We start from the raw sequence: 23,165 nt of genomic DNA, 5'->3' as shown, positions 1-23,165 counted from the left end.
TCATTAGTGATTTTAAGGAGTGCCGTTTCTGTGCTGTGAAGAGAACGGAAACCAGACTGGAATTGTTCATATAAATTATTCTCGGAAAGATGTGTATGAAGTTGAGCAGCAACTATTTTTTCTAGAATTTTGGTGATGAATGGGAGATTTGAGATAGGACGAAAATTATTAAAGTTATTGGGATCTGAACCAGGTTTCTTAAGAATTGGAGTTACAGCAGCTGTTTTAAGAGAAGAAGGAACAATTCCAGTGGCAAGAGAAGAATGAATAATGTTTGTGATGAAAGGGGACAAAAGAGGAGTAACAGCCTTCACAAGAGCAGTAGGAAGGGGGTCTAATCTGCAGGTTGAAGAATTGGATTTTTTAATGAGTTCCGAAATTTCATTTATTGATGGTAAGGCAAATACTGTAAATAAATCAGTGGGAGCAAATGAAATGGAGACTGGTAAGTTCAGACCAGAAGTAGACATAAGTTGCTGGTGGATGTGTTCAATTTTTAAAGAGAAAAATGATAATATAGAATTACAAAAATCAGAAGAGTACAAGTGAGGAGGAAGTGGATCCCGGGGTTTTGTGAAGTTTGTAATAAGGGAAAAAAGGACCTTTGAATTTCTTTCACTTGAACTGATTAAACCAGAATAGTAAGTGGTTTTCGCCCTAGAAATATGATCTTTGTAAAGGAGAATGTGCTTAGAATACATATCCTTATGCACAGTGAGATTGGTTTTCCTGTAAAGTCTTTCCAGTTGTCTTCCTTTTGCTTTCAATTTTCTAAGAGTGGGAGTAAACCAAGGTGCAGAGAGGGTAAAAGAAACTGTCCTGGTTTTCAGTGGTGCAAGGTTATTAAAGAGGTTATTAAGATTAAAATTGTAGTGAGAGAGCAGTTCATCCGGGGTTGAAAAACAGTCGATACTGGGAAGGCTAGTGATGCCAGTAGATAAATTGTCCAAGTTGATATCCTTAATATTTCGAAATGTTATAGTACGTGGTAATTCATAAACTTACTTTTCTTCTGAAAAATAAAAGAAAATAATAATACTGCTAACATTAATTGTGAACATTGTTTTAAGGTACTGAAGGAGAAAATGAAGTAATATGTTGTTCATGTTGTTATTTAGCATGTCTCCTGAGACACGTTGCCTGTTTAGGGTATAAAAAGGGATTAAACTAGCTCTATTTAAAATGCACTATTATTGTAATTCAAGAATGCTTTGGAATATGGACCTAATTTAGGCCTAAAATTAAAATATGAAAAGTTAAGGAAGTTTAAAACTAATATGAAATCAAATATACTGTACCTAATATTTATTCTTTTTATAGAATAAATATTAAATGATGTTATATATTAAATAATATAATGACAATGAATATTATAATAATGAATATTATTTTTCCTATAATATTACTACAATCAAAGCCATATATCTAACCAAGTTGTGTTCCAAATTTGAAGTTGATATCACAAAAATTGAAGTTTCCATGACATTTTGTTTAGGCGTAATACCAAAAATAGCCACCGGGTAGACTTACAGTGCCCTCCACAATTATTGGCACCCCTGTTTAAGATGTGGTTGAGGACTTTTAAAAATTCTCCCTTTTTTTTAAACAACATAGAACCCAAATGCAAAAAAAGAGAAAAATCCAACCTTTTATTCAAGTACATTACTTTGGTGGTAAAAAAAAATGTAAAAATTTAGAAAAATAAAAACTTCAAATCCTGTGTCCCACAATTATTGGCACCCCTAACAATTCCGCTGAAAAATGTAATTGATTTTTAAAAATATATATATTTTCTGTAGTTGCTAATGTTGGTCAGGATATCTAGGAACTTTTAATTAGTAATTCATGACTTCCTATTTCCCTGGGGTATAAATATGACATGACACAGAGGCCTAATTCTCTTACCCATTTGTCAACATGGCAAAGACAAGAGAACACACCATTCAAGTAAGGCAGATGTGTGATGACCTTTATAAGTCAGGCAATGGCTACAAGAAAATAGCCACTCACCTTATATTGCCCATATCTAAAGTTAGAGGAATCATTAAGAAGTTTAAAACAACAGGAACAGTGACAAACAAGGCTGAAAGAGGTCCCAAGTTTATCTTGCCACAACGCACTGTGAGGAGGATGCTAAGAAAAGTAAAAAAAAGTCCTAAGCTCACTGTCACAGAATTGCATCAAATAGTGGCATCTTGGGGTCACAAAATCTCCAAAACAACCATCAGACGCTCTCTACATGCCAACAAGATGTTTGGGAGGCATGCTAGGAAAAAGCCTTTTCTCACTAACACTGACAAACGTAAACGTCTGGAGTTTGCCAAGCGGCACTGGGACTTCATCTGGGATCGTGTGCTTTGGTCGGATGAGACTAAGATTGAGCTTTTTGGCAACAAACACTCTAAGTGGATCTGGTGTAAAACAAAAGATGTGTATGCCGAAAAGTACCTCATGCCCACCGTGAAGTATGGTGGAGGATCTGTGATGCTGTGGGCCTGTTTCTCTTCCAAAGGCCCTGGGAACCTTGTTAGGGTGCATGGCATTATGAACGCTTTGAACTACCAGGACATTTTAAATAAAAACCTGATGGCCTCTGCCAGAAAGCTGAAGATGGGTCGTCATTGGGTCTTTCAGCAGGATAATGATCCAAAACGTGTGGCAAAATCTACACAAAAATGGTTCAGTCACAAACTCAAGGTCCTCCCATGGCCATCTCAGTCCCCAGACCTCAATCCAATCGAAAACCTGTGGGGTGAGCTAAAGAGGAGAGGGCACAAGAGAGGGCCCAGGATACTGGATGATCTAGAAAGATTTTGCAAAGAAGAATGGTCAAAGATCCCTCTCTCTGTGTTCTTCAATCTTGTGAAATGTTATAGGAGGAGATTAAGTGCTGTCTTGTTGGCAAAAGGGGGTTGTACAAAGTATTAACATCAGGGGTGCCAATAATTGTGGGACACATGATTTGAAGTTTTTATTTTTTTAAATTTTAAATTTTTTTTTTTACCACCAAAGTAATGTACTTAAATAAAAGGTTGGATTTTTCTCCTTTTTTGCATTTGGATTCTATGTTGTTTAAAAAAAAGGGAGAATTTTTAAAAGTCCTCGACCACATCTTAAACAGGGGTGCCAATAATTGTGGAGGGCACTGTATATTCCATTGAATTTACAGTAATTGTATGCATTCTGCCATAACAAATTAATAATCTTCTATCCAAATATCACTTCTGTCACAAAATATGAAACCTTGAGACTCAGAAAGACTCTGACAATGTGTTCTGTCAAGATTAAAAAAGGTTTTGATCATAAATTATAAAACGACGATGCCCAAAAGGGTAGGAGCCCATTAAAAGAATTTAGAGTACTGTTTCTATGGTAACACAATGTCCAATTTCACTGGCTAAATCTTGAGTTTGCAAACTTTCGAATGATATATCATTTTTCCTTTTTTATACCCTAATAAAGGCAATGTATCTCAGGAGACATAAAATTCATAAAATTCCAAAAAATATCAAATAAAAAAAAAAAATCTATATTTTGGATATGTTTTATTTAAGTCCAGATTCTATAAAAAATTTAAAATTTAATTATTTTTTGCTTAGCATTTTCCACTCTTGCCTGTTTTTTTGGAAATAGGCTCATTTTACCACTCCCAGTTGAGTTTTACCGTTTTCAAATCCATTCAGCCGATTTTCAGATATTTAGAATATCAGTAACCAGACAGTTTTTGGTCTCATTGACTTCCATAGTAGGAAAAAAAATATACTATGGAAGTCAATGAGACCAGAAACTGTCTAGTTACTGATATTCTTCTAAATATCATAAAATCGGCTGAATGGATTCGAAAAACGGTAAAACACAACTGTTTAACTCTGGGGGAGCGGTAAAATGAGCATATTTCCAAAAAAAGTGGAGTATCCCTTTAAGGGATAAAGCTGAAATTAAATATTAGATGAAAAAAATTCCTGCTTTAATAAGGATTAAAAACACAGTGACCACAAATATTTGGTAAAAAAAAATATATATTTAAATCAATATAAGTATTGAATGAAATCAGATGGCAGACTGACTGTCTAAAAAGCATATTGCACACATCCCTTCTTCTCTCTCCCTCCTTTTTCTTTACAGGCAGAAGATGATTTGGTGTCTGAGGTAACTTGGGTTTGATGGGCGGTATATCTCTTTACTTGTGACTTGTTTACTTTTTCCCCCCCACATTTCACAAGTGATTTTCCTCCTTCATTCTTCCTTTTAACCTCCTGTTTCACTCCCTGATCTAGCTGCCTCCTGTCAGTCTCTTTCTGCTCTCTCCATCTGTTTCTGCATGCGTCTCTTCAGCTCAAGCTTTACATTCCTCTCATCTGATTCAGTCTGTTCTCCCCTCTAGGAGGAAGAAGAACTGCGAGAGCTTGAGGTAGATTGATACATGTTTCCCCCCCACTTTTTGTCTCTATTTTCCTTCTCTTTCTCTTTTTCTTTCCTCTCTTTCTCTTTCCTCTAACTGTACTTGATTTCTATTCTCTAGTACTTGGAACAAATTTAACATACTTTCATACTTTCAGTCCCTCAGTGAATATTATATACCACATGAAAGTTAGTGTCTAAAAGGCATCAGTGCATCACAATGCATCGACCTGAGAATGACAATTTAGGGCATTTTAATTAATTATTTATAACTGTGTTCAGTGTATTTTTTGATCAAATAAATACAGCTTTGGTTTCCATAAGTTTAGATTTATTGTAATTGTGCATCAAGTCATAACCTGAGTTTGATAACATTTTAAATTTTTAATTTTTCTGTAATTTGTTTTTGTTTTATTTATGTTAAAAGAAATACAGACCCAAATTGAAACACAACCTCAAATGTTACAGTTTGAGGTAGTGAACAAAAAAAGTACAAATACATATATATATATATATATATATATATATATTGTTTTGTACATTTTTTATTTATTTTTTATTTATATACTGTATATATATATATATATATATATATATTACACATCACAACAATACAACAAATTACATTAGAAGGTTACTAAACTTTTTACTTTTCTGTTATTTCTTGTTAAAGGTATATAATATGCATGTTTTTTGTAATTTTTTACTACATTTGTTTAGACATTGAAACATACGATATCAATAAAGACAAATACCCCAGACTGCACATTTGAATACTAATATTATCATGTTAGAAATTATATGCCATGATCAGTATTGAGAACACATCCTTCACATAAGCACTACTACTCAGTGTGCTAAAACATGTGCACTTACCACACGGCCACGACACAGGTGATATTTTTATTTTTTTGACATAAGCGTATACACACCAATTTTATTTTCCACATTCATTTGCAGTAAACTCCTCTCCATGATCCTCACCTGCTCTCCCTTTTCTCCAGACCTGCTGCTTCAAGGTCTCCTCATCTCTCTCAGTTGTCTTTTCTTATCTTTTCTTTTCCAGTCATTCCATCTCTCATTTCACTTATGTTACAGGAGAATTTTTTTTCCTCTGGCTGTCACTTCTATGATCTTTCTTTATTGTGGAAGCACACACACATATATATCCACTCAAACCCACTTCCACTGCTCATCCTTTCTCTGTGTGTAGCATAACCTTCAGCTCCCTCAGTAGTTGATTCTTTCACTCAAATACCTTGATGCATTCTTATGTTTTAATCCATGTGTTTTGTGTGACTCTCATCTGCTCCTCACAATCACAGGAGGAAGAGGAACATGCCTCAGAGGTACTCTAGAATATTTTAGCTTGTTTTAAGCATGTTGTTGTCGGGGAAGGCCAGGGGCACCGGTGCATGCCACCAGTTTTGTTTGAAATCTTTTAGATTGACTAGATCAGTGGTTCTCAACCAGGGGTCCAGGGGTGAGTAAACCCCTAAGTGAGTAAAAAAAAAACGTGTAAATCATCTCAGGTTGCCAATGCAACCCGGTTCCCTGAGAAGGGGAACAAGGCGTTGCAAATTCAAATTCATTATAAACAGAAATATGTATGGTACAAAGTTATATGATGTCGGAGTGGGATTTGAGCAAATGTTGTTTCATGTGAGCAGTACATTGGTGGACCGTTCGCTAGGGCCATAAGCGGCTTGGCTGCACCTCACTCCAAGTAATGCATTACTTTACTTGTTACTTGAAAAAAGTAATTAGATTCCGTAACTCATGTTACATGTAATGCATTGATGATGCAATGGGTAACCAATACCCACTTTATCATCCTGAAGAAATGCCTGCCTCACTAAGCTAAGCTGTGAATATTCACAAACAAAGTCGGTATAGCACTAAATGACTCTGGAACTGAAGAGTGCGTCAACTCTATGTGACTTGCAAAATGCTATATAGTTGCGCTACTCCTTAAAGCAAATATCCACAGGCGCTAGGGTGAAACTCCCAAGCTTCATAAAATATTTACAAAGGAACTCCAGACTAGTCTAGGTATTGCACCTCAGCAATATTGCCAGAGAAGGCTCTTATGGTGCGTTCACACCGGACGCGAAAAGTGCGTCAGGCACGAATGATTTCAATCTTAAGTCAATGCAAAGACGCGTTACGTGTGTACAAAATTCCTGCGGCGCCATTGAGGCATAGAGCGTGGCATGGAAGACGCAAATAGGGCTCATTGGCGCGTCAAGTTCGCGCGAATTGAGCGCCTGGCGCGTTAAGCACGAATGATTTAGTTAGTGCTATTTGTGCATTCACGCGTTTGACGCGAATTCCCGTCTGAGTTGAAAAAACTTCGTCAATTCAACCAATCAGGAGCCTAGATGCTTGCTCACGTGGTGAAGGATCTGGATACTTCAATAAATTATTTTATATGACCAAATCCATGGTGGGATTCTTATGCACAACAAAGCAAATATTTTATCACTTAAAACTTTATTTCAATATACGAGACAAATATGAAATGTTCATTTTGTATTGAATGTTATTTATTCCATATCTAGATTATATGAAATATTATTATGATGTAAAGACAACCAACATACATGTACATAAGTTCGTGTCTAGACATGAGAGAGAAAAAAATCACACGACAGGTTAATAACTTTTGAAGGCTGGCTCTAATTATCATCAAAACAAAAATAAATGACCACTAGATTAGATGGATGAGGGCGATCCTCGCTCCAATGCGGGACAACAGGTCATCAAACTGGGTGCGGGACAGGCGGAAGTACCGCTGACAGCGGCTGTCATCCATGTGCAGCCAAATGGTGAAATTCGCCAAACGGTTCGCCTCCGAAGGGTCCGGTGGACACAAATACGGCGACGATGATCCCCACGCCGCTGTTCTGCTCTCCAGAGCAAATACAGAGCGGTGAATGTCTTGATGAATGCTCGATCAACATAAAAAAAGATGGCCGTCAACGGGTTTCGATTTTGACGTGCAAGAGGCGCGTAAATTTCGCTTCAAACTTTTGATTTTACTTGTATCAATTTTGCTCAAACTAGACGCGGTAGATGCAAATTTGACGCGCTATTCGCGTCCGGTGTGAACGTAGCATTAGGGAGCAGCCTAAAAAATGAGTGAGTTGCTAAAACCGACCAGGAGTGGACAACTACTTGTTTTTCTAAGATGTTTTCCTCCATACTGCCCAAGCTACAACCTTATGTATTGCCATCCATCCAAGGGGCAGCATATGCCCCTACCACTATATCAGGAAAGGGAGGTAAACAAAATAGTAATAATGGCATTTATATAGCGCTTTCATAGACCTCCTGGCCACCAAAGCGCTTTACATTTTGCCTCACATTCACCCATTCATACACTCATTCATACACCGACGGCGGTGTCAGCCATGCAAGGCGCCATCCAGCTTGTCGGGAGCAGCTGGGGTTAGGTGTCTGCTCATGGACACCTCAACACTTGGTCAGGTGGAACCGAGGATTGAACCACCATTCTTTCGGTTTGTAGACAACCCGCATGAACCACTGAGCCACTGCCGAAAGAAGTCGTAGCAGAGCTTAGGCCCTACTTAAAGACCCCAATTTAATCGTGGGAGAGAAGCAGATAAAAGAATGGGACGCTATACAGCCTGCCCATAACTACTTTAAAAAACTCCTACCCTGACTTGAGTAAAGGCACACCCTAAAGACACGCTATAGCTGTCACTTTACCCCAGTGCTACACTAAAGAACGCGGCAGATTAATAAGGACGTATGCCCCACAGGCAATATACCTCAACATTCTTGAACACAGATCATACAAGAGACCTTGAGAAGGACCCATTCAAAGGGGAGCATACAGTATATCCCTACTTCAAGATCCAGCAATAGTTGGGCAGAGAGGTAAACGATGTAGATGGAAGCTTGCCGACTGCCAACATAATTTTGTTTGACCCTGCATCAACCTTCAGACATACAATCACTCTCCAACGACTCATCAAATGTATGTACGCACCAACATGCATAACAAACACTGCACTTAGCATGACAGATGCAGTTTAGGATTTCGTTTTCTTTAAAAAACAAAAACCTACTCAATCCCTGTGTAAATTCGGCATGGTTGCTGTAACCACCACAAGCTGAAGAGGGGGTGTAATGCTCTCACGAGAGGGGCCATAAATGATGATGCAAGTTCCGTATAATGTGGAATTCCACATTTCATCATAGTGCCCACTCGCATCATAACCTCACAGCAATACGCTAGAGGAAAACTGATGAGAAATGGTAATGTCTTTCTTTCCACATTGTCTCACCAATCTCGAAAGCTTGCACACTCTAGAAGCACTGAAGAGAATTCAAAGAGTGAAAGATTAATATATATATTTTTCACTCTTACAAAAAACACTACTCCTGTTAAAAGAGGCAACTGGAACAAGAGGAGGTTGCATCATCTCACCGCATCCATTCTTTGTAAACTGTTACCCTCAACACATAAAGCATTGCACTAGACCTATCAGATGATGGGCCATATTTTGTTGCGACACATGCCACTTACTTAAGACTGCGTCTTCATCTCTCTGAACTTTCCCAACACCGCCTCGACAGAGGTGCCCAAGAGTTCATGGGATGAAGGAAGTTTTTTTCCTCCTCCTTAATGTCTGACATATTTAACTACAGATGCCTCTCCGTAACCACTGTTTGATGGGAGTGGCTGCTTGTTTGGTGGCACAGAGGGCCAAGTCTGTCTTCAGGAGATAATCCCTGCCTCCCGGTCTCTCAGCAGAAGAGATACAACACTTTACCAATGAACCACAAATTGGTCTGTAATGGTTTAGACGGCAAGACTGCAGCCTTCACCGAAGATGCCTCACTCTGCTAGCCAGCGTCTCTTCTACAGGAGGCATCTTCATTTATCCCTGCTCGCTCAATCCCTCAACATTTATGTTGAAGAAATCTGGAAGGAACAGCATGCTCTTGGAGGAGGGACGAATAAAACTCACCAGAAATCACTCATCGAGTCTACTGTGAGCAACGCCCTGTCTCTTGCGCGACCAAGTCAGGTTTTAACCTGGTCATGGTGTGGGCCATTACATCCAACAGTTCCTTGTTTGTGGTTGATGGAAGAAGCCAAAGAATGGGCTTCCTGATCCAGCAGATAAACCCCAGCTAGCAACAAGGATTGAAAAAACAAAATCCCTTTCTCAAATTCCTCAGCTAGCTCGACCTTCAAAGCCCCAGGAACTGAGTCTCCATTTCACCGGCAGCAGCAGCAACACCCAACGCACGCCACAGGGTGCAGATCATACCTGTCAACACTCCCATTTCCCCCGGGAGTCTCCCGTATTTCACAACCATCTTCCGCCCCCTTCCCGTTTTGTTATTTCTCCCGTAAAATGTCGTAATTTGTAAGGCCCAAACATCGTTATATGAATAATCACATCAATATTTTATTCCAAGGTTGTCCAGTTGCCAGATTTTGTATGAAACCCATCCTACTCGTGCAATCAACACAAACAAATTTCAACACATTTGTAAGCTCAACCTGGCAACCTACAACTCAGTTGCGCTGTCGATATCTGCGGGAAGTTGAATAATCACACTGGTAGAAATGGGAGGAGAGGACTCAGTGGTAAATATTTAACGCAGTTGATGCAGCATTAGTTTTTTCTGTCAGCGCAGTCTCATCCAAAGACGTCATATAACTGACGTCTTGGGACGTCTTTTGACCATACGTCAACATCCGCCTTTTTAGGATACCCTTAAACGTCGGTTAGATGACGTTATCGGATCCTAACCCTACCCCAGACCTAAACCTACCCCATCACCTAACCGACGTTAAAGGTAAAGCGTCAGTTGTATGACGGCCTGGGATCGTCATGTAACCGACGTTTAAGGGTACCCTAAAAAGGCGGATTTTGACGTATCGTCAAAAGACGTCCCAAGACGTCAGTTATATGACTTCTTGGGATGAGACTTTCTCATTTTATTAAATTTTCTAAATTTATGAATTTGCTGTTTTTTTCTCCACAGTTTCATCTTTGTTACAACGTGCTATGAACAACGGCGCTTTTTTGGTGCTTTTCCACTACACAGTACCAGCTCGACTGGCCTCAACTCGGCTTACCTTTGTTTGGTTTTCCACTGTATAAAAGTTGTACCTGTTCCTGCTTTAGGGTACTTTTTTTGTATCACCTCCGGCGAGGTTCTGAGGAGCTAAGGCGATACTAAAATGTCACGTGAAAACAATACCGACTGCTGATTGGTCAGAGAGAATCGTCACTATTCACTGCGTCATCATTGCACGCGGCAGATGGAGTATCCAGAATAACCCCGTCATTTTTATATAGGTTGGCCAGAGATAGTTACTAAACTTACTACTATTATTATGGCAACTCGGACGAATACGCTGTGGTGAAACGAGGAGGTGTAGACTTTGTTTGGTTGCTATGACGACCAGGTACTATTTGTGAGGGTACCGTCTGCAATGGGAAACTAAGCGAAAAGCGAGCCGAGTTGAGGCGAGGTGAGGAAACTCGAGTCGAGTCGAGCTGGTACTGGTAATGGAAAAGCACCATTTGAGTCAGAAAGGGTGAGAACTACTGGTCTAGACACTTGCATCTGAAAAAAATTGCCTTTACATTTGTGTGTCATTGAATTGCTTGATTATTTTCTTACTGTTTTAGATCACACTTATGTGTCATTGTCTGCAATGTCCCTGTTATTTGACAGGAGTCAGTGATAAAGGTACCAGTGGTGTGAGCCAGGGCGGGGCCGAGAGCCGTGGGAGCGGAGCAAGGCCGGTGACGAGGCCTCTGCTCCCACAGCTCTCAGTCCCGCTACTTCACTCCACAGTGACCTAAATAGTTTGTTTCTTGTTTGTTCTGCTCATATGTCACTCTTTTATATCTTTAGGAGTGTTCTCACATTTCTTTAAAATATAAAACGTGGCTCAGGAATTTCAGAAAATTAGAGATTCGAAAGTGAACTTGGCCAACTTCGCTTATACCAGCTTCATCTTGATCAAACAAGTTTTATATTTTTATTGAACACTAACAGTTTAACATGTTTGCAATTGTTGGGTCAGTGTGTTTAATAAAGACAACAAGTATTTATTCTAGGTGTTTTGTTTAATCAGACTTTGTTTTTTATTAGACGAACTAACTAACCCTTCAAGACCCTTCTCCTTTTAAATGCTGGAAGGCCTTCCTTCTTAGATTTTATTCTAACATTATTGCATACAGTATTTGTTTAGTTTTACAGACTGATGGACACATAAAAATGATTGTCTGATATCTTTATAATACTTCATAAAGACAACAAAAACAACCAAACTTGTCTTGAAGAAATCGTTTGTTCATAGATCGGAATAGCATTTGACTTATTCAATATGCTGATGCTGCTTAAAGATATCTGAATTGATAAACTAACGAGTAATCGATAGGCTGCACTTTTCAGGTTGATTAATATTTACATAGATAATACAAATCTGCACAAAATTGTTATGTTTACCTCAAAGAGCCAGGATAGATGAAAAATTAAAAATAGAATAGAATTACCACCAAACACATTATACAGGAGGCATTAATAGCACATCTACACTGTAAAAAAATATTGTTGGTTTAACTTAAAAAAGTAAGTAACCTGGTTGCCTTAAAATTTTAAGTTGATTAAACTCGAAAAATTGAGTTAATACAATGAAGGAGATTGATTTAATCATCAGAAACTCAAAATATATGTTATCTGAACTAAATAAATTGTTTAAGTTGATTTGACAAAAAAATTTTTTTGTGATAACAACATTTTTTTTACAGTGTAGGAGCAATATGTTGTTAACTCTGTGATTGCTGTCATTCACAGGAAGACTAGTATTCTGAAACTGAGGATTTTGGACCTGGATTTTCCCACACAGGTAATACATGTGTTTCTTTTGTCTTCTCTGCCACTTGGTGGCGCTGTAGGATACCATTTGCTTCTGTAAAAAACAACAAAAGTGTCCAGGACTAAAGAAATGTGTGTGCCTGGGGAACCAAAGACAGCTCATTTCTTAAAAGAAAGATCCTGCCAGAAATGACATACATGTTTATCATATTGGCTTAAATTGACTTGCTGTGTTTGTTGCACTTGTTTATAAGCATGTTTAAAATTTGTCGATATTTAATTACCTCACAGTTTTAAAGTCATGAGGAATATTTTTTTTCTTTATCTTTTAAGATAAAAGAGTTCATTGTACTATGAAAAGATACATAGTTTAAATACTAAGCATGCCTGGTTTCACAGACAGGGTTAGATTAAGCCAGGATTTCCTTAGTTCATTTAGGACATTTAAGTAACTTTTATAAACGTAAACCTTACTGGTCTAGTAAAGTTGCTTTCAGTTAAACCAGTTCAAACATGTATTTTAGTCTGGGACTATTTTAAGGCACCCGTCAAAGTTAATCAAAGTACTGCTGTTCATTTCACATGGGAAGAGTTTCTTAAAGGAACAACTGCAAAATTGGGCTGTTTAATTCTAAGTAGAAAGTGAAATCTAATAGAGAGGAAAAAATAAAAATCTTTACTAATGTTACATAAATAGTAAAATACAGTTTAAAACCAATATAGGGATAATTTACATTTAGCCAGTCATTGTCTAGAAATAAACCACAACAGGGTGATCTGACACAAAGCAAAGGGATTTATTTTGTGATTATGACCGGCTGGTTGTACATCACACCACTTATTAATTTGTAATATTAAAACTGTAACAGTAATATTTATTTGATATAATGTCTTACTGTCTTGAGTCGCAAGGTGGCACTAAATGTAACTTCCAGTATGAAAAGAAAGAGACCACAGGGTGGCATTGCTGTCAGAACTTTTATCAAATATGCTTTTATCCAAATTAAATCTGATACTTAACAATTAATGCATTATTTTCTCATTATTATAATTATCACTTAGCAAATTATGATAAATTACTATTTATTTATTCAACATAAATTATATTATTTATTATTATATACATTTTTACTAAATAAAAAGATTGTTCAAATGACAGTAATGCCCTTATCATGATTACCTATAGCAGGCAAGTGAGATGAACCATTCATATGGTTTCATAAAGACAAGAGTGACATATTAAATACTTTTGCGCAAATGATTGAAACTGTTTTGATGAATAGTTCATATACAGCGATTAACCGAAATTAATAAGATGCAATATGACAAATACAGTTTCCACGTCACATTGGAATACACTGTGATTTGAGAAGGCAGTAATACTTGCTGATCAATTTAATTGCTCACATAAACTTGAAATATTTAATTTGATGTATATTTCAGCCACTGTACAGTTCAGTATTTTATTGGTCATTATATAGTATGTGAATGTCAAGCATGGTCAAGTCAATTCATCTTTATTTATATGGGACTTTATTCAATACAGATTGTTTCAGCTTTGCAGTGATAACAGGAAAATAATGATTGAGTGATACAAACAATTCAATTCTGCTGGAAAGCAAATCTAAAAAGACAATAGTAAGCATGTATTATTCAGCTGAAGTCGGTTCAGTGTTGATTCAGTTCAGTTCAATAACTGTGTAAAGTTCATTTATTATGAAATGAGCTCATTTAATCTATAAAGCAGCTCAGTTCAGTTCTCACCCAATACACTGTAAAAAATATTTTCAAGATTTGTTATCACAACATATTTTCTTTTGTCAAATCAACTTTATAAAAATTTATTTTTTAAATTATTATTTTGAGTTTCTGATGGTTACATTAATCTACTTCATTGTAATAATACACTTTTTCCAGTTCAATCAACTTAAATTTTTAAAGCAACCCAGGTTACTTACTTTTTTAAGTTAAACCAACAATATATTTTTACAGTGTAGTAATCACAACATTTTTTCTTTTGTCAAATCAACTTAATTTATTTAGTTCAGATAACATATAATTTTGAGTTTCTGATGGTTAAATTAATCTCCTTCATTGTATTAACTCACTTTTTCCAGTTCAATCAACTTAAAATTTTAAGGCAACCATGTTACATACTTTTTTAAGTTAAACCATCAATATTTTTTTTACAGTGTAGTGTCAGTGCAGTCAAATCAATAATAGTGTTGAATATTAAGTGTCCCCAACTAAGAAAGCCAAAGGCTACAGTGGCAAAGAACCTAAACTCCATCAGCGAGAAAAGAAATGAACCAACATGTGATTAGGATTCCAGATTGTGGATTGGTATCATTCAGAATATCAGAATACCTTAAATTGGTCTGGAATTAATCTCGTTGCATTGAGGGTCCAGGGTGGTACAGGTACAGATAGGTACAGATCTGTACGGGAGAGGATATTGCTGCTGTCACTCTCGGACACACTCAACAAAACATACAAAATGACAATCACTAATGAAATGAAAACTAAAATTGGAGATTCCCTGCCACAAGCTATTTCATAAAGAGGTGGGGACAAAATTGGCCATGGCAAAACGTTGTGGGTCCATTTTTTTGGTCCCCAAATAATGCCTGTGCTTTAAACTCTCTTATTTTAAGCATCAAGTCAAGTTCAATTATTTGAAAATGATGATTTTAATGTTTATAATATGTTAATATCATAAATATAAGCAATCAAGCAGTTGAAATAAGCTGTATAAAATCGTCCTACATTAATGTACTGTATGTGTGCTAATAAAGTTGTTATAAAGACCTAGGTGATAATATAATTACATTAGCGATCAAATAAAAAAAATTAAGTTGAGTTTACCGTATATACGGTATCACTTTATGTTACTGCTGTGGATAAAGTATAAACGGTATATGTTGAACTTTACATAGAGAGCTTTGTGGCGATAAAACAATTACTAAACAATCACATATCGGGGATTTCCTATTTATTAAAGTGTAGGATGTCCCATATATCCAACTTTAACTAAGTTTGTGTTTAGGGAAAAAGAAGACGGGAAACGATGAATTTTAAAGACAAAATAATCAAACAACAAAACAAAAAGTAAAGCGTATGAACTAGTTCTGTCAAACGATTCAAATATTTAATCGCGATTAATCGCATTAATGTAGTTAACTCGTGATTAATCTCAATTAATCAGACATTTTTATCTATTCTAAATATCTCTTGATTTTATCATTTGTCCCATTATTTTTTATCATTTTAATGCTCTGAAAAGTGGATCAGCTTGCTTTGTGCAAATGTTTTTTTTATTTAAAACAACGTTGGCATATACTGTGTTCAAATTCACACTAAAATTCTCACTTGGAGCAAATAATCTCACACAATGTAAGAAATACTGACGAGGGGGCGGAGAATTCGCATCAGCTGCGTGTGTGTGTGCGTGTGTGTGCCATCATCAAGCGGTATTTCAGACTGGACGTGCTGCGATGATGATAGCTCAGTTTACAACAAAACACACAGATCACTTTGGTCTTGTCAATGGAACCATTTGGCAACTTTTTAAAAGTAAAATTTCCATTCAGAATCTTATTGGCGTCCATTTCAGCGTCTCGCGCTCGTCATCCACTCAAAACGTAACGTTAATCAACTATTTGGCCGGCTCGCAAGCCCAAACGAGTGTTTGCGGCGTGCCTGTTGCTTTGTTTACGGTCTAGCTAGATCCGCTTGCGCTTTGGTCGACGAAGCAACAAAACGTCCTTGTGCGGGTCAAGCCATTGAAATGAATAGGTTTCAGAGCGCAGCGCACACTTGCAGCGTCCTGTTGCGAAAGCATGTGAAAGTAAAGTACAAAGTTTGTTAGGCCAAAAAGACTGTTAATCACACAATAAAAAAATTGACGTCGTTAAAATGGGTTTGCGTTAACGCCGTTAATAACGGGTTTAACTGACAGCCCAAGTATGAACATTAAACAACCACAGTAAATCCAGGCTGGGTCCTCACTTTAAGTCACTCTTCCTTACCATGAGACTCGAGACCGGTGTGACGCTCATAAACACTCGCACCACTGGCCTCGCTCCTTTCCCACGGCTCGCGGCCCCGCCCTGCTTGCCACACCAACTTTAAAAATATCTCTGGCCGTTAAAGGTGCAGTGTGTAGATTTTAGCGACATCTAGCGGTTCGGTTGCGAGTTTGCACTAAGGGCTCAGCCCACTGCTCACCCCTCCCTTTCGAAGAAGCTACGGTGGCTAAAACGGGACAAACATTTCGTCGTCTGAGACAGCAGAGAATAGCCAGAGTAAGACAAGAGTGTGTAACATTGTCACTGTTTCTCTACCACATCCATTACAAACCACATCATGAATAAAGTTTACAAAGCCATAGTTAGGTGACGATCAAGGGTCTTAATATATAATATAATAATAGTAATCAGCTGATTGTCTCACAAACGTAACCAGCACATTTCTCCCCACATAGCAAACCCATAATACAGCGAGGGAGAAGAAAATTTTACACATTGCACCTTTAATATAGTTTACATTTTTCAGTGATATAACTATCTAGTTTATAGTACATACTGCTTGCACTGTATGTATCCAGGTTGAATGTACTTTTAGTAGTATGATTAAGTTATTACCCAGACAGCAAACTGACATTGAATCAACGTGGAAATGACGTCTCTCATGACATTGAAACAACATTGATTTTGCTCATCGAATTAACGTTGAACCAACGTCAGACGCGGCATTCTTCAAAGCTAAATGAAAATCAAAAAAATTGGTTTGCTTTCATAACGTTGAAACAACGCGTTGATTTCAAGTTGATTTTCCGTTAGTTCAACGTTAATTGGATGAGCAAAACAATGTCAGATCAACGTTGTTTCGATGTCATATTTCCACGTTGATTCAATGTCAGTTTGCTATCTGGGTAATTATGTGGTCATTGGTGATGTTGAGAATTATAAAACCTGTATTTTTGTGCAGTGACAATTAAGAATACTACTATAAACACATTTTCCATTTAGTTTTTTTGTTATTTTTCATTTTCTTTGTGGAAATCAACAGCATGACATATAATTGGGAGGGGGATCATGATGTTGACGAGCAACCTTTGATGCTTCACATTTACGAATGCACAACCCTTACTATGTGCTTTACCTTCCAGCTTGAAGTTCCCTGGAGCCGTCCAAAATCCCCCACAAACACATTCACCGAAGCATTACTCGAGCCAAATGTGACACCACTGCACTGGAGAACATGCTCTCAGGACTCCAAGCTGCCCATGATAACTGTGCCTTATCCTATTACTGATGAGGCTGCAAAATGCCTTTGTATGCTTTTATTGCTTAACTGGCAAGTTTCAAGTGAATTTTAAAGGGATGTCTTTTTTTTTCTTACTGTACATATAGAAGATAGCTATTTCTATAACCTTTAAACTAACATTTTGTGACTGTACTATTGAATCCAAAATAGTTAGTGCTAAATAGTGCTAAACCGTTTAAATGTGCCAAAGCAATACTTGCAATAACTCTCTGTGTTGTGAAGTACACTACCAGTCAAACTTTGGACACACTTTGCTACAATGCTAAATGCAAATTGTAAAATCAACTCGTAGCAAATTCATAGGCTTTATCAACTTCTAGACGGTAGGGAAAACTTGTGTGTTGTGTCATCAAAGGCTGTGTGTTCGATCAAATTCATCAATCACTTAGCCAAACTAGCCATACGATAACATTTTGTAGATCCTAACATTTGCACTTAGCCAAACTAGCCGTAAGATAACATTTTCTAGATGGTAACATTTGCGCTTAGCCAAGCTAGCTGTAAGATAACATTTTGTAGATGCTAACATTTGCGCTTAGCTATGCTAGCTGTGAGATAGCATTTTGTAGATGCTAACATTGGCGCTTAGCCAAGCTAGCTGTAAGATAACATTTTGTAGATGCTAACATTTGCGCTTAGCTAAGCTAGCTGTGAGATCCCAGATAGCAGACTGACATTGAATCAACGTGGAAATATGACATCGAAACAACGTTGATCTGACATTGTTTTGCTCATCGAATTAACGTTGAACCAACGTCAGACGCGTCATTCTTTCAAAACTAACGGAAAATCAACTTGAAATCAACGCGTTGTTTCAACGTTATGAAAGCAAACCAATTTTCGATTTTCATTTAGCTTTGAAGAATGCCGCGTCTGACGTTGGTTCAACGTTAATTCGATGAGCAAAATCAACGTTGTTTCAATGTCATGAGAGACGTCATTTCCACGTTGATTCAATGTCAGTTTGCTGTCTGGGATAACATTTTGTAGATGCTAACATTTGCACTTAGCCAAACTAGCAGTAAGATAACATTTTGTAGATGCTAAAATTTATGCTTAGCCAAGCTAGCTGTAAAGTAACATTTTGTAGATGCTAACATTTGCGCTTAGCCAAACTAGCAGTAAGATAACATTTTGTAGATGCTAAAATTTATGCTTAGCCAACCCAGATAGCAAACTGACATTAAATCAACGTGGAAACATGACATCGAAACAACGTTGATCTGACATAGTTTTGCTCATCGAATTAACGTTGAACCAACGTCAGACGCGTCATTCTTTCAAAACTAACGGAAAATCAACTTGAAATCAGAAATCAACGCGTTGTTTCAACGTTATGAAAGCAAACCAATTTTCGATTTTCATTTAGCTTTGAAGAATGCCGCGTCTGACGTTGGTTCAATGTTAATTCGATGAGCAAAATCAACGTTGTTTCAATGTCATGAGAGACGTCGTTTCCACGTTAATTCAATGTCAGTTTGCTGTCTGGGAAACTAGCTGTAAAGTAACATTTTGTAGATGCTAACATTTGCGCTTAGCCAAGCTAGCTGTAAGATAACATTTTGTAGATGCTAGCATTTGCGCTTAGCTAACCCAGATAGCCAACTGACATTGAATCAACGTGGAAACATGACATCGAAACAACGTTGATCTGACATTGTTTTGCTCATCGAATTAATGTTGAACCAACGTCATTCTTTCAAAACTAACGGAAAATCAACTTGAAATCAACGTTGTTTCAACGTTATGAAAGCAAACCAATTTTCGATTTTCATTTGGCTTTGAAGAATGCCGCGTCTGACGTTGGTTCAACGTTAATTCGATGAGCAAAACAATGCCAGATCAACGTTGTTTCGATATCATGAGAGACGTCGTTTCCATGTTGATTGAATGTCAGTTTGCTGTCTGGGAAGCTAGCTGTGAGAACATTTTTGTAGATGCTAGCATTTGCGCTTAGCAAAGCTAGCCGTAAGATAACATTTTGTAGATGCTAACATTTGCAGGTGCTTGATATCCCATTATCCCCAAAAACTGAATAAAACTGCGCAAGGCAAAAGAAAACTGATCCAAAAGACAATAAATATGGTTCATGAAAATGAACATTGACTATAGTTTTGTTTTGCTAATAGCATGAAAGAGAATTCAATTTAAAATCCAATATTGTCAATGATATTTTTCACCATAAGTCAATAATTTTGCATATTGTTGGGTCTTTACAGCTCATGGTAAAATAAATGTTTGATCATCTTACAGTATGATTGGAAATTGCCCAAACAGTTTTAGCTAGTTGAATATGAAATCATGGCTAACAATATTTGCTGATAGTTTAAATTACAATTTAAAAGTTAGGCCCTCAGGTAAAAAATACTGTTTATAAACCACAGTTAAAATATAATAGTTTTGATTTGCTTAATATTTCCGGCCACTACATAATTGGCATCCTGAAATATGGAAAATATAAGTAGTAATATAAGTATAAAGAGTAGGTGTGTCCAAAACGTGTACTGTCTGTAGTTAAATGTACATGTATACATACTTCATTGGGGCAAAATTAGACTACACAAAATGCTTGAAAGTTGGTTACAACCACAGTTGAAGTTAAAATTAGACAATGACACTGTAAAAAGCGCATAAGTCATAATTCCCTCCTTTTTCAGTCTATTGTGTCTGATTTCAGTCTGAATATGTGACGTCAGTCCCTGCGGGAAGCCATTCTCTGTAGCTCGAATGCACTTTGTACGTAGACAGAAGTGAATGGTTGGAAGTACCCTTATTTACCATTAAAGTGTGAGTTTTAAATGCGCCGTCTGCTTCATTATGTTCTATTCTTGACACATTGTGTGTATCTAAAGAGCAGAAATGTTCAACCAGGGTGGTGCCGATTCAACAAACAGGATGTGACCTCAAAGATATTCCCTAGAGATAGTGAACGGACAACAAGGAGGTTTCCCCATGCTCACGTCTGACTTAACAATAGCAGCAAATTTCAGACGTTATTTTAGGCCGTCACTAATATATTTACAGCGGCCTGTGAGTCACTGCAGATTTGCAGTGGTCAGTTCAAGGCTAAAAAAGCTGTTTTGCTTTCAGTAATATTTAACCTGCTGGTTTTGGCCACATCCCACAGTTCCACACAATCTGCTACTGTCTGTACTGACTGTGGGAAACGGGATCTCTGTGTGTGACAAGCTTTCTGGAATACTGTATGACCCATCCTGGGAAACGCAAGGTAAGAATGCAGCAGCAGGATTTGTTATTCAGTAATTCAATAAATCCTTTAAGTATTTTATAAGTTGGACAAATGTGGGTCACAGGTGCAAACGGTGACCCATTGCAATATTATAAGGTCAAACAATATCTTTTTCATGTGTTGTCATGTTTTAGAGTTACAGTGTTAGCAGACTCATGCACTATAATGTGGGAATAATGTTCAACGTCTAATGTTTAGTTTGTTTTTATTCTTGTTTTTCATTTTTATTTTTATTTTTACAGCAACAAACATATAAATTGTATTCGGGTGAATCTTACAAAACCAGAACATGATTGTAATGTAACTCAAAAGAAAAAAAATAAGAATTTATTTTTCACAGAGAAATTAGACTAATTTTATTTTTATTTTTTTATTATATTATTTTCATCAAAATTACACACTTTCCCTACATGTCTTGTTACTGTAAAGTAAAAGTTGAATTATTTATTTATTTATTTATTGTTATTAATTTCAATATATATATTTATTTGGATTTTAAAGGGAAAGTGTATATTTAGGCCATGTAATATTTCACATTCAGCATGTGTGTATAATAATAATAATAATAATATAGGGACACATTCCATATATCACCTAAGCACATTTTACGACCTAATATAAAATATTTTAAAATATATATTAAACATGTACATTTATAAATGTAAATTAAACATAAATTACACATTTATAAATGATCAAATTTATAAATATATATTTCCATAAGAATATATAATTAAATTAAATTGATGTATAAAATAAGAGTTACATGCATGCAAACGTGTGGCAAAAAACACACAAGAAGTGTGTGTTTTTTGCCCTTTTTGAACTCTCACCATTGGCATATTATGATACAAATATTATTAAGTGATTATACTAACATAATCTGTGTGTAATGAAATAAAATAATGATGAAATTTTTTAAATGTATTTAAATAGTCTGAGAAAAGCATGTTGAACACATTTCACAACACTTTACTGTAAGGTATTTTATATAAATGTTACTGCAACAATTTCAGTGTGTGACCCATGTTGAAAATAAGGTAAAAGTTACAACAATTTTATATTTTGTAGCAATAGCAAATATGTTCTCCGCCGTGTCCTTGCTGTGCTGAACAATGGCCTGACTGTTTCTCTGGCAATATGCATGGCCACATCCTCCAGCTGTGTGTAATAATCCAAGGTGAGTGTGTCATCTGCTGAGTACAGGTTTGTGTGTTTATCCGACTACACGACTTTGCTTCCAAGAAAATTAGCTTTAGGATTAAAGTGGCATGTACATTTATACAGAATAGCGGAGACTTAAGTAATCTGAAGGATTGAACCACATTTCAGGGACTCTACTGCATGAACTGAGGATGTATGGATGGATGGATTATTAAAAATATGTATTATACATTTTTTCCTAATTGCAATCTAAGTACATCAACATGTTTGTCTTTTAACAAAATAATTTTAATTCATAAATGGAAACGATGTTTATAAATTAAATGGATATTGTACGTATGAAATGCTTTTTTAGAATATAGTAATACATCTGAAGAATGACCAAGAATGCGTGTCATGTAATTTATTAAATTGTGTCCATCCATCCATCCATCCATCCATCCATCCATTTATCCATTCGTTAATCCATCCATCCAAAAAATATCCACCCATCCATTCATCCAACCATCTATATATCCATCCATCCAAAAAAATTCAACTACCCATTCATCCAACCATGTATCTATCCATCCAAACAAACATCCAACCATCCATCAATACAACCATCCATCCAACAATTCATTCATCCATCCATCCATCCCAAAAAATATCCAACTATCCATTCATCCAACCATCTATCTATCCATCCAAACAAACATCCACATATCCATCCATTCATTCATCCATCCAACCATCCATCCATTCATCCAAACAAACATCCATCCATCCATCCATTTATCCAACCATTCATTAATCCATCCATCCAAAAAAATCCAACTATCCATTCATCCAACCATCTATCTATCCATCCAAACATCCATCCATCCATCCATCCAACCAAACATTAATTCATCCATCCATCCATCCAAAAAATATCCAACTATCCACCCATCCTTTCATCCAACCATCCATCCATTCATCCAAACAAACAACCATCCAAACAAACAAACATCCAACTATCCAACCTTCCATCCATCCATCCAAACAAACATCCATCCATCCATCCATCCATCCAACCAACCAACCATTAATTCATTCATCCATCCATCCAAAAAATATCCAGCTATCACCCATCCATTCATCCAACAATCTATCCATCCATCCA

General features: G+C 36.7%; 2 protein-coding genes across 11 annotated transcripts in view; both read left to right on the top strand.

Moving 5' to 3' along the window:
• Nucleotides 1-17,547, top strand: part of sh3bgr (SH3 domain binding glutamate-rich protein) — a 49,344-nt gene extending 31,797 nt beyond the window's left edge. For 3 of the 9 annotated variants that reach the window (XM_089120946.1, XM_039654232.2, XM_039654238.2), the window contains 5 exons: nt 4,126-4,149; nt 4,385-4,411; nt 5,727-5,750; nt 12,259-12,310; nt 17,450-17,547. In XM_089120946.1, coding sequence (XP_088977072.1) covers nt 4,126-4,149; nt 4,385-4,411; nt 5,727-5,750; nt 12,259-12,267 — 84 coding nt within the window. In that variant the 3' untranslated portion in view covers nt 12,268-12,310; nt 17,450-17,547. The remainder of the gene's footprint in view (nt 1-4,125; nt 4,150-4,384; nt 4,412-5,726; nt 5,751-12,258; nt 12,311-17,449) is intronic. The other 6 variants (XM_089120947.1, XM_039654234.2, XM_039654237.2 and 3 more) reach the window with 4 other exon arrangements.
• Nucleotides 17,548-20,451: 2,904 nt separating this feature from the next.
• The window catches only part of igsf5b (immunoglobulin superfamily, member 5b), a 29,243-nt gene continuing 26,529 nt past the window's right edge, over nt 20,452-23,165 (top strand). Inside the window, exons 1-2 of one of the 2 annotated variants that reach the window (XM_089120944.1) lie at nt 20,452-20,836; nt 21,929-22,037. In XM_089120944.1, the coding sequence (XP_088977070.1) occupies nt 21,998-22,037 (40 nt within the window). In that variant the 5' untranslated portion in view covers nt 20,452-20,836; nt 21,929-21,997. Of the gene's footprint in view, nt 20,837-21,782; nt 22,038-23,165 lie in introns of those variants that run through there. The other variant, XM_089120945.1, reaches the window with a different exon arrangement.

This window comes from Pimephales promelas, chromosome 16 (assembly GCF_988280905.1).
Source record: "Pimephales promelas chromosome 16, fPimPro1.hap1.1, whole genome shotgun sequence".
Taxonomy (NCBI): Eukaryota; Metazoa; Chordata; class Actinopteri; order Cypriniformes; family Leuciscidae; genus Pimephales; species Pimephales promelas.
Note: the sequence above shows the minus strand (reverse complement) of the source record. Positions and strands in the feature narration are given on the sequence as shown.